The 12,319-nt window shown below is 41.7% G+C and overlaps 1 protein-coding gene across 2 annotated transcripts in view; it reads left to right on the plus strand.

The window, feature by feature from the left end:
* LOC146833886 (ADAMTS-like protein 2) overlaps nt 1-12,319 on the plus strand; it is a 255,455-nt gene that overhangs the window by 80,950 nt on the left and 162,186 nt on the right. Inside the window, exon 2 of one of the 2 annotated variants that reach the window (XM_085601779.1) lies at nt 2,409-2,554. In XM_085601779.1, coding sequence (XP_085457905.1) covers nt 2,409-2,554 — 146 coding nt within the window. The remainder of the gene's footprint in view (nt 1-2,408; nt 2,555-12,319) is intronic. The other variant, XM_085601781.1, reaches the window with a different exon arrangement.

The following is a 12,319-nucleotide window of genomic DNA, read 5'->3' on the forward strand; positions in this document are numbered from 1 at the left end:
TTAAGGAAGAAGCTGGTAGTCTGTGCCCATACAAACCATATGGGTATCTCCAAAACTAAGGAGAGTCTTAGAGAAGCGTACCAGTGGCCGCACAACATAGCGCTTCCTCATCGACACCTCTGGGGCTTCGGAGGAGAGCTGCAGCGAACGCTCGAGCGGAGAAACAAATTAAGCTCACAGGCGCAATCACATATATTACCTTGCAACTGCTAAAATAAACGTTTTGCTTTCCTTTTATACTGTCGCTGTGCCTCTCACAAGAGTTGCCTCTCCGCTTCTTTTGCTGGGAAACTGTTCCATTTGGGCGCTTCCATCCTTCATTACCACTTGACACGATGATCGGAAGTATTCTCTCAGTAAGCCGTAGAGGGTTGTACCAGCTCGTTGCCAGTTTCAAGTTGTGGAAGGACACAAATATTTAGCGTTTCATGGATCTTCTTTAGTCAAGCATCATGGTATTGGGAGACCCCATCCACAGCGTCTGCCTCAGTCCAGCTAGGGCTTTCAACTGTCCACCCAGGCAATTCCAATAATAACATTCAGGGATGATGCACGTGTTACAGAGAAGTGCATCATCCCTTACAGAACTTTGGTAATGAATACAGGATACCACACATGCCTCCATCCCTGTGTTCGATTTTATGGCACGATATTGAAGAAAAAATATAGGGGGACCAAATCATTGAGGCCTATATATAGCGAAGAAAAATATTGTGAAGGAAAGTGTATATAGGTAGGTATTGATTGACTATTCTTGATTCCACATACCATGAAGTTATATATCTTCAAGGTTACATATATGTGAAATTAAGCATCTTAATTTTGGCCCCACAAAATTGTTTCTTCAATATTGTGGTGGTAAAACCTGTGTTTGTTGCCGATGACAGGTGGTCTCAAATAGCGGCCCGTCTAATTAACATTCATTAGGCAGGCCATTTTGCAAGTCTGTCTGAATTGACATTTTGCCATGCCAGGTAGCAAAAAGTAGGTGATCACTTTGCTACACTAATTGTGACCTGTCTGTCTGTACGTTGGGCCATTGTTTTCTGTTCATTCATCTTCAAGGATCTCATGGCTGGTTCCTGATCAGGAGAACTCTTCTCATTCTCACTGTCCCTTGGATGGATTGTTTTGACCAACTCTCAAAATGTTATAGGGTTGTCTTTTTTTCTCCTGCATGCAAAAATGTAGCATAAGTAGTTTATGTTTTGGTCCACTTCTTATGCATAGTGTGTGACTGAACCTTTCCCCATGCAATTCTACACCAATTCCCTGAAGGGTCCAAGTGGTTCTTCCAGGCCAGTCTTCAAGAACTGTCTTTGGGCTCCACCATGTGGGAGCAAAGGCACAGTCAGCTCAGAGTGGAGTCTGCTAGAGCAAGATTACACCACGCTACATTGGAACTATGTGGGGAAATGGGGGTGAAATAACCAAGGAAGAGCCACTTATGTACTACAGTGAATATTAAGGTACCTGACATCACACATTTTAACTTTAAGACTTGGACTTGAATAGGTTTCACACTTGTGTGGGCAGGGAACACTATCAAATGTCTCCAATTTGTTCTCAGTTTACTTATTTGTTTGCAGCTCAAATGATGTTCACAGCTCAAGTCTTAGCACTCTTGTCACTCATGCAACAGGCCGTACATCTAAGAGAGACAACGAAAACATGAAAAGGCCCCTCCTTAGTCAAACTATATACACGTTTTTTCCATTCACTAACCTGTGTTCACATTGTGCTTGTGCAGTCTTTTGCTTTTTTTATGTGTATGAACATTGCTACTGTTTTGTGTTCTTATTGTGTAAGGTGTCCCCTTCATGCTTGCCCTGGTGAGAACAGTTCCATGGGGTATTTTGTGTGGGTCTGCATAGTTGTTTCCAACTTCGTGTTGCATTGTAGGTCTGTGCATTGTGGTCTCCTCCTCTAATAATGATCTGGCCTTGTCAAGACAGTGGTGAGGCGTACCTTGTTGTGTATGCTGATGTGTGTATATGTGTTGCTGCTATGCACCATGTTGTGCATGGGTGTGACATGGTCGAATCTTTGATTGCTCTGTGTTCTTCTCAGGTAAGTAGTATTTTATTTTTAACTTACTTATAAATAGCTTTTGCTACTGCAGTTTGACTATTTACTATAACTGTAAATACCTGGTGAATGTTTAGCCATATAATTATACTCAGTTTATTAACCCAAACCTAAATTAGACCTGCCTTGATACAAAACTATGACCTGCAGGTTATGCACAGTGAGGTCTTCATTTGCTCCGCTAATGAACTAGATGTTATATTGAAAGAACCTTTTGCATATCACTTGGTGTGTTACATTGACATGTGTTTTCTATGGACTTTGTTGTATGGCTGTGCTTGGTGTGGGTCCCCTCACTGACCGCTCTCTGGTTTTGTCAGGACAGTAGTGAGGTGTCAGAAGATGCCGCTGCTTTGGAAGATGCTGTCTCTCCCTGGTGGTGGGGTGAATGGAGCTCATGGTCCACCTGCTCGCGAACGTGTGGCGGAGGTGTCATGTCTCAGGAGAGGCACTGCCTGCGGCAAAGGTGAGCTGGCTGGTCTGGCTTTGAAGTCATTGCGGCCTGAGCTTGGAGGGATCTGATATCAGTGTGACCTGATTCAGTCTCTCACTGTGTCCCTCATCAACCAGTCAATCTAACAAGAATGATCTCTTTCATAATTTTTTTACTCTTGAAGTCACTGTTTTCAATCGTTACCAAGCAATTCTTCCAATTGTTCTCCTGTAATAATTCCATTCATTGTCTTCCACATCACTCTGCTTCTTCCAATTACTGTCTTCCACAACACCTTCTTGTACTTCAGGCAGTCTCCCACATCACTCTGTGATTCTGTCAATCACCGCGTCCATCACCATCCTATAACTTGGCCTGTCACTGCGTCCCTTGTTAGTCCTTGATTCTATAAGTTGGTGTAACTCATCAGATAGGGATTCTGTTTGTTACTGTTTCCCTAATCATCAGGTGGATCTTCCAGTCTTTTTCATACTCACCATTGCATGTGTCTGACTTTGTTTTTCTCTGTATGTAGTGTGTGTAGGTGCACATGATTGCCTGTGTCTATTTACATATATAGTTTCCACTTAGTAGAAGTGTAGTTAAGAATAATAAAGCTATACTTTCACAGCATGAATCTTTTCTGGAGTCATATGCTGTGCATTATTCCGCAATCTAGCATTTGAGTCAGGAATGTGTCTTTCCTTCCCTTTTTTGTTTTTGTTTGTGTGTATGGGAGTTATCGATGTCGACCCCCATTTGATACCAAGTCCATCCTCCAGTGATGTCAGATGTATGCCCTGGAAGGACCTGCGGGTGGTCGCCATCTTCAGATATTTTTCCACCTTTAGATCTGGAAGCACAATTGGGATCTCTAAAAATGAAGCAAGAAAATCGAATTTTCTAGCAAAATATCGATGGAAAACGAGGATGAGTTTAAAAAAATGGTGAGATTGTCAAGTGAATTTAAAAGTACTGAAGAAAAACTAAAGTTTAGTAGGATTACATTGAATATTTGATCTAATCTATCGACCGGATGGTTTGAGAATGAGTAAAGGATATGGTGCATACATCTTTTAGATTTTGCCCAAGCTATAGACTCAGTAGCAGCTGTCCAGACTCCAAGCAACACTCTTGTGGCAGATGGGAGAGTCTTTGGTACAACACTGCCATAGAGAAGATGTGGAAGGCTCTGACGGCCCATCTCTGACCCCCTCCAATGCTTATGTCAGATCATCAGATCCCCTAAGCCTCCAATCGTTCACCACAAGCAGGTGTGCCGCCCAGTAATACCTTCTACCGGAGTCAAGCTAGCCTGGCTGATGAGGAGTGAAATCCCGAAACCGGTCCTAGGATGCTAGTTTCTAGTCCAGGGGGTACCTGGCCTGGCAGTTCAGGCTGGACTGTTCCCATAGGGAGCAGGGTCAAGACTGATTTGCATATGGCTGGGTTCAACTGGAATGGCATGGTAAGCAAAAAAAACGATGGATTTAGGCCCAGATATCTGTACTGGGGTGAATGTATGACATTGTTCTACATTCTGTCCATCAATTCTTCGTTTTGCATTTGTCACCCCGAGTGGGATGGGTATGCCCAGACGTGGGTCCTGTGCTCTCCATGCCACTGGAGTCAAGCTAGCTTGGCTGATGAGGGGTGAAACCCTGAAACCGGTCCTAGGATGTTTGTTTTCCAGTCCAGGGAGTACCTGGCCTTACAGTTCGGGCTGGACTGATTCCATAGGGAGCAGGGTCAAGACTGGTTTGCATATGGCTGGGTTCAAACTGGAATGGCATTGGGAGCAAAAATACTATGGATTTAGGCCCAGATCTCTGTACTGGGGTGAATGTTTATCCCTCCCTCGTAAACTGGTCAACAGCATTTCCCAACAGCCATATGAGGTGGCCCACCTCCCCAAAGCAGCGTATGTGTAGAGCATATTATCAAGCCCATTATCGCAATTTTAGCGGCGATAACTTTATCGCCTGTCTTGATAATATGCCCCCGAGAGCGGTGTACTCCTTACTCTGGTTAGACTTGGCTAAGTTTTTTAATAGCATATGCCAGTTTTGTGACCTGTAGCATACGGTTACTTTTCCAGGTACGGTCACATACAGCGTATTTATTCCCTGACTCATTCCAGACCACCGAGGAGCGGTGAGTTTATTTCTTTGCAATTTTGGTATTTTCGCACCGCGTATATCGTTTGAGTGCCAACGTGGGACACGCATTTTGGGAGTGGACCAGGTAATTGTGGTACCATATGTTGACTTACTATGAGGTGGCTGATCTCCACCGCTTATAGATTTGGGTTGTGACACGGTCATTTGTAATTCTGGTTGGTGTATTTTTGATCCTTGGTTGTTATTAGTATATTCTTTATACATTGGCCCCAGCTGATGGTCAGGGCTGTTATGAATTATATGGCCCGGATGGGACATGTTCAGATTGTTTCTAATAAGTGTAAGTGTATTACTTGCCACTACCTTAGATAATACCTGTTTAATTGTAAGTTTGTTGTCCATTTACCATGCATGCTAGATTGTCTCTTACAAGTTTAAGCGTATCAAGTGCCAGTACCTTATATAATATCTGGTGAATTATAGGTATGTTGCCCTTTCTCCATTTATGCAAGAGACTCATACACAAACAACATCTTACTTTTGCTGATGCAGTTACCAAGCTCTCCTCTCAATGAGCCACAGTGCCTGTTTTCTTCATGATGTGGTCTGTTAGGGTAAATTAGAGGAACTCTTTTCCCATTAGTTTTATGTTTTTAAGTCTCTTTGTCTCTGTGGAGACTACCATCCTTAACACGTTTTTAATTGTACCTTAGGTGCCCAAATCCCCCCACACAGTCCTGAGGAAGACCCCCCTGTAAGGTGGACATTTACCTACACATCTCTGGGGTTGAAACGTCAACACTTCTCTTTACGCCAGCTTTAAAACAACGGATATTTCTGTACTGCGTTTTACCAAACAGCTTGGCCAATGTTAACCATGGAATTTCTTATGCTACAGTGGCTCAAAAATAAGCCCACCTTGTATGTTCAATATGAATCATTGAATTGCACCAATTCTTTTGTCCTTCCACAACACTATAGCCCCACACAATTCACCAATTTCCCCCTACCCCTGTCCTTCCTTTCTGGGCACATTGCTAATAATAAGTGTATTCTGCATACAAATTGTGAAAATGAGGGTGTGATTAAATAACACTACTCAGTTAAATCTTTGTATGTACTGTCTTTTGATGTTGTGTTAGTTTTTCTTTATATTATTTTCCTGTGTAAATAGTGCTTACTGGGACCATCCCTTACTGTACTGTACAATACCCAGGTCCCAGTACCATTGGGTTTACCCTTTATGTAACGTTGTCAGTAGACTGGTCAGGGAAATTAGCATACCCTTTCCCACCATTCTCGCTGATATTGCTAGGACTGGACAGATGCAAAGAAGCTCAGGTGACAGTACGTATGATAGCTCCCCAATGGGCCAGACAGACATGGTTTTCAAACCTAGTGGAAACGGCACAGAGCAGAATGATGAGACTCCAAGCCCATTAGGACCTGCTCACAACACAGAGGGCTGAAGTGTACCATGCAGAACTGAGTACCTTCAGGCTAGCATGGCTCCTGAAGATATAGAGTTTGGACATCTTAGGTTGCTACAAAGGACAATGAAAGTCCTTAAAGAAGCCAAAAGGGTTTCCACAAGAAAGTGTTACATGGTCAAATAGAGCAGGTTCATTCACTAGCGCAATACAAATGGTGACACAAAGACACCTGGGTACAGGAGACTACTTTTGCCACGTAACTTACATACCTTCTAGATGAGGGACTATCCAATACCTTGCTTAAGGTACATCTCTCGGCCATGGTGGCATATTTAAAGGGTATCACAGGCAGACGTTTTTTCAGTTCACCAGTAATCAAATGGTTTCTGGAAGGGGTAAAAAGAATAACCCCTCCAAGGACAGCACTCATACCTTTATGGAACTTAAATCTGGTACTCGAACAGTTGATGAAGCCGCCCTAGTGCCATGGATAAGGCGGGACTCAAATGCTTGAGGTTTAAGACGTATTTACTCATAGCCATCTGTTGTAATGTTACTTACTGACAGTCAGCTGTGCTTAAGGTTGGTGCTGACATCCCTGTGTTCTAGAATGTGAGAGCTCTTGTGGCTCAGGCAAGAATCTAGTGGGTGAGGTACTGAAGGAGTGAGAGGCAGTTGGGTGGCTGAGCTGTTGAATCTACCTACATGTGAATAAACATCCTTGGAAGATCTACCTGCTGTCCACACTTCATTCAAGGAAGATTATACCATTTAACACTGGCGATGACTGGGAAAACAGCTCAACTCCAAATCTTCAAATATAATTGGAAGCTGCAACACGTCATCTACGAGCGGAAGTTTTGCTTGCATACCAAAATCTTGGAAGACGACTACAAGAATACATGTTTTAAATGGAATCTACGGAACGTATTCTTTCCCAAGAGTTAAAAGACTTCCCAGTAAGATTTTTTTATTCGTTGATAACGTGCGAGGCAAAACGAGCAGATGACGCGTATCTGATACTTTGACTTTCATTTCTGGGACACTCATCTGTGATGTTAAAACAAATCCTTAATTTGTTTTGATGTGGAGCGCACGGCGTATAACTTTATTTTGATTTAAAATACTTGCCGCTTTCACGCGCGTTGCCGTTGCTCCGTGAGACTCTGTGACGTGTCTTCATAATTCTGCTGCCGGCGTCACTGAAACGCAACGTAGATGAGGCGTATCACCAATCTATCACGCATGCTCACGCTCTAAACACTCAACCCTCATTGGCTGATAACCTTTTTGTTCAGTGTTCTACACGGCTTGCTACGTTTCCTGTCAACGCTGAAAGCTTCTTTATTCGCCGATCCACACGGCCTGCTACGTTTCCTAGCTACGCTGACACGCACAGTTTGTGCTTCGTTTGCGTAAATTATCCAGTTTTGAGCCGGGTGACGTCTCTTTCCTTCTATCAACATAACGCTCTAAATCTTGCTTGGCTGCCTATTTCCTAACACAGAAATGAATCATCACTCTTTGGAATGCGAAGTCATAAAGCACGATCTGTGACCACAGTTTTACGCTGACACGCACAGCTGCTCTTATTCATTGTGTGTCAACATTGTCTTCACACAGCAGTTTTAAGATTCACAGCGCTATTCATTATTGCTGTGGTATTAATTATTTTAGCGCTGACACACACAGTTATTTTTTTTTTATCTTTCCTTCCTTGTGTGTCCAGCTGATTCATCGTGACAGTGTTAGGTTCCACGTGGAGTGGGGTGGACGTCTCTTTCCTGCTACTCTTTAAGAGTTATTGTGCTATTTGTTTTAATTTTGATATTCAGTCTATTGGTGGTCATATATTGTATGTTTCAACACCACACTGACAATCGCACAGTTACTTCTCTCCATCGTGTATCAACGTGAACTCTGCAACTGCGCAAGGATTTAAGGCGCTATCTACGATTCTTGTGCTACATTTATTTTAGCGTTAGTACACATAAATCATTATTGGTCATACCTGTGTCAACACCACGTTGTTACGCATAGTTTCTGGTGATATTGTGTGTCAGTATTACATCGAAGCCTCATTGTTTCACACTGTCTATATCTTAAATGCATGTTTTACTTGTATCTTTTTAGCTATTATACTCTTCATACAGGTACAGTTATAACAAGTTTTAAATGTATTAGTTAAAACGGTCTACAGTCAAGTGGGTAATTGATTTGTTTTCAACGTTAGTTCTTAGACATGCAAAATGTTACAGCAGCCCCATTTTTCTTACAGTCTCCAGGAGATCCACCCATAAAATGGTCCAAATGGAAAAAAGTTTTCGAAAGATACGCCCGGGTTTGTGGTACTTCTCTCAGTGTAGAGAGGAAAACGGCGCTACTCATGCACTGTCTGGGATCAGAAGGCCAAGATGTGTTTGACCATCTTCCTGATGTCCCCAGCAGTGCTGCAGCCGGTTTAAATGAGTTCGAGATATGCATTTATAAACTGGATGCTCATTACTTGCAAAAGTCAGTACAATATTAGAACGTTACCATTTTGGTAGAAGGATGCAAAAGGATGGGGAAAGTATTGAGAATTATATCACTGATCTGAGACGGTTGGCGTCGACTTGCAAATTTAATACATTAATTGATGAGAGAATAAGGGACCAATTTATGTTGGGGTGTATCTCAGAAAAGGTTTGTGACAAATTGTGGCTCAAAGATGAGCCATCTCTTGACGAAGTCTTAGTAATAGCTAAAAGAATTGAACACTCTATTGAGTGTGTTAAAGAGATCAAAAAAGATCTCAATAAAGATGTGTCTTTGGTTGATACTGACACGACTTTAAATTCAAAGTCTAAGGAAACACAAATGAAAGCTCAAGTAAGAGAGAAAAAGGAAGTTAAGTCTCGTATCAAATTCAATAAGGAAAATAAATGTTACAGATGTAACAATACAGGTCATTGGGCCAATGATAAATCCTGTCCTGCGTTGAATGCTATATGCTCTTACTGTAAGAAAAAGGGACATTTTGTGATTGCTTGTAGAATCAAATCGTCTAGACAGTCTGTGAATGAGATTGGCCATGATGATCCTAATGATCAACATGATTTTGAATGTGGTCAAATCATTGTCCAAGTTGGTTGTGATGGACCGTTAGATCACATTTTTATTGAAGGTCAGAAAACCAAAGTGTTGTTTGACTCTGGTGCGAAGATTACTATTATATCTAGCAAGTTTTTCAATGATTGTCTAGTATCAAAAGTCAAGCTTCTTAAGGCTGACATTCGCCCCACAGCTTATGGTGGAGATCCCATTGAATTAAGAGGGTATTTCATGGGTTTAATTGAATATGAGGGTCGTTTCACGTCTGGCAAAGTCTATGTTTCCAAGAAGGGGGACAGTATCATCAGCTGGTGGCATCAGAAAGATCTGGGTGTCATGCTGGATCCTAACAGCATTCCTCCCATCATTCTCAAAAACAGGGAAAAAATTGAGTCTATAAATCATCACTCTTTACTTCAAACCCAATTGATAGAAGAATATCCACAAGTTTTTGGGGACAAACTGGGCTGTTTGAAAGGGTATTGTCATAAAATAAAATTGTCTCCTGGGTCTGTTCCTGTTTCGAGTAAGGTGCGTAATGTGCCGTTCGCTGTTAAGGACGAGATACTGAAAGAATTAGAGAAGCTTAAGTCACAGGGCATTATTGAGGAGGTGGAAGGAACATCCTGGTTGGCTCCGGTGGTGGCTGCAAGGAAGGCGGATGGATCTTTGAGATTATGTGTGGATCTCAGACAGCTTAACAAATGTGTGCTGGTAGATAAATACCCTCTTCCAAATATCACAGAACTGTTGAGCATGGTGAGTGGTGCCAAAATGTTTAGCACAATTGATTTAACTTCTGCGTACCATCAGATTTTGCTTGACCAGTCCTCCAGAGACCTGACGGCTTTTGTTACACCTTTTGGTACTTTTAGATTTAAAGACTTCCTTTTGGGCTTGTTTCTGCCGCTTTTGTTTTCCAATGAGTCATGGAAAGGGTTTTGGTCAATGTACCTGGTGTTGTGTCTACCAGGACGATATTTTAATCTATGGGTGTGATGAATTAGAACATGGGAAGAGAGTCCGACAGGTGTTGGACAGACTTTCTGCTCACAATCTCACAATTAAACGTGAGAAGTGTAAATTTGGACATGATAAGATTGACTATTTAGGTCACTCAATAACGGCTGAGGGTGTTGTTCCCAAGGCTGAATTGGTAAACACCATAAGAGATCTGATTTCTCCCTCTTCCAAGGAAGAACTTATGCGCTTCTTGGGGATGGCAGAATATTATAACAAATTTATCAAGAACTTTGCTGAAGCTACCTACAACATGAGAAATTTACTTAAAAAAGGGGTAAAGTTTGTGTGGGATGAGTTGTGTGAAAAAGAGTTTGAAGAAATAAAGCTCAGGTTGCAGAGTGCTCCTAATCTTCGAAACTTTGATCCCACTAAATGTTCAATCATCTCCACTGACGCAAGTCTTAGGGGTATTGGTGCTGTTTTATATCAAGGTGGTATTGAACCTGACAACATCATCATGTTTATATCAAGGTGTTTGAAGGGTGCTGAAACAAGGTATTCGGTTATTGAGGGGGAAGCCCTTGCTGTATACTGGGCAATAAAGAAATAAAAAAAAAAATCTTTGGGGAACCTCTTTTGTAGTTAGAACGGACCACAAACCTTTGTGTGAGGTGTTAACATGTAAGGGTGTTGATTCAATTTCACCAAGAATCTCCAGGTGGATTGTTGGGCTACAGGGTTTTAATTTCTCTGTCAAGCATGTTCCAGGTTCAGATAACTTTGTTGCTGATGCGCTGTCAAGACTTGTCCCAGTTAATCAACCTGGTAGTGATGTTGATTCAGAGTTTAGTCATTCTCATGATTTTGTTTGTGGTATTGATTACAAAGTAATTTCACAGGAATCTTGGTTAGACGCTTGTCGTCGAGATGAGGTTATTCAAAATGTCTTGAATCTTATTCATGATAGTTGGCATAACAAAGAACAAGGTGGCCTTTCTACAAAAGATTTTTGGTCTGTGAGAGATCAGTTGTCTTGTTGTGAAGGCATGTTGTGGAGAGGTCACAGATTGGTTCCTCCTGTGTCGTTAAGGAAAGATCTGTTGGATTTGGCTCATGAGGCACATTTGGGGATCTCTAAGACTAAGGAGAGAGTGCGTGCGACTTACTGGTGGCCTGGCATGGATATTCAGATTGAGCGTCTGGTTAGAGAATGTGTGCAGTGTTCTCTTAGTGAGAAGAGTTTGAAGATCAGGACTCAGCCTATGGAGAAAAGATCTCGTCCTTGTGGTCCTTGGAAGGACATAGCTCTTGACATTTTAGGACCCGTGCATGGCGATGGATGTGATACCTTTATTATTGTAGTGATGTACTTGTACTCCAGGTGGCCAGAAATTTCTTTTGCTAGAAACACAAATACAAATACTGTTATTGATTTTCTAAAGGGACTTATCTCTAGGGAAGGTTTACCGTTAACTATACTGACAGACAATGGTGTTCAACATGTCTCGAAAGAAATGGAAGATTTTCTTGATAATTGTGGGATTGTCCATAAGAAGTGTGCTTTATATCACCCTGAATCTAATGGCACTATCGAGAGGTTTAATAGGGTTCTTAAGGAAACTATCTCTCTGGCAAAACAGAATTGTCTTGATTGGAAAGAAGAGGTTTCCAGGTTTGTTAGTGTGTATCGTTTTGCACCTCATACCACGACTGGGAAATCTCCTTTTCATTTGTTTCGTGGGAGACAACCTGATACTTTCTTGGAACCACCTTGAGTTAACAAATTTCTCTCCGCCAAGGGTGGATTTGTTGATGAAAACTCATGGATGGAGAGGGAAGATTATAAGTGCCAGAAAAGTAAAGAAAATTATGATATGAGACATGCTGTTAAATCTACTAAGGTCTCGGTCGGTGATTTTGTGATGATTAAAAGACCTGGTTTCTGTGTTTTTGGTGCTAAATTTTCGAAACCTTTGAAAGTAATTAAGGTTTTTGACAACGCGGTGAGAACTTCAGATCATAGAATATGGAACTTAAGTCGTGTTGCTGTTTGTGATATGACTGTTCAATTTGGTGATCTTCCCCAGAATGCTGGTGACAAAAATGTCCCAGGTGTTTTAAAGAGATCTAATAGAATTTCTCGTACCCCTGCTTATTTAAGTGATTATGTAGTATAATAATGTTATGGT

This window comes from Triturus cristatus, chromosome 4_2, assembly GCF_964204655.1.
Source record: "Triturus cristatus chromosome 4_2, aTriCri1.1, whole genome shotgun sequence".
Lineage (NCBI taxonomy): Eukaryota > Metazoa > Chordata > Amphibia > Caudata > Salamandridae > Triturus > Triturus cristatus.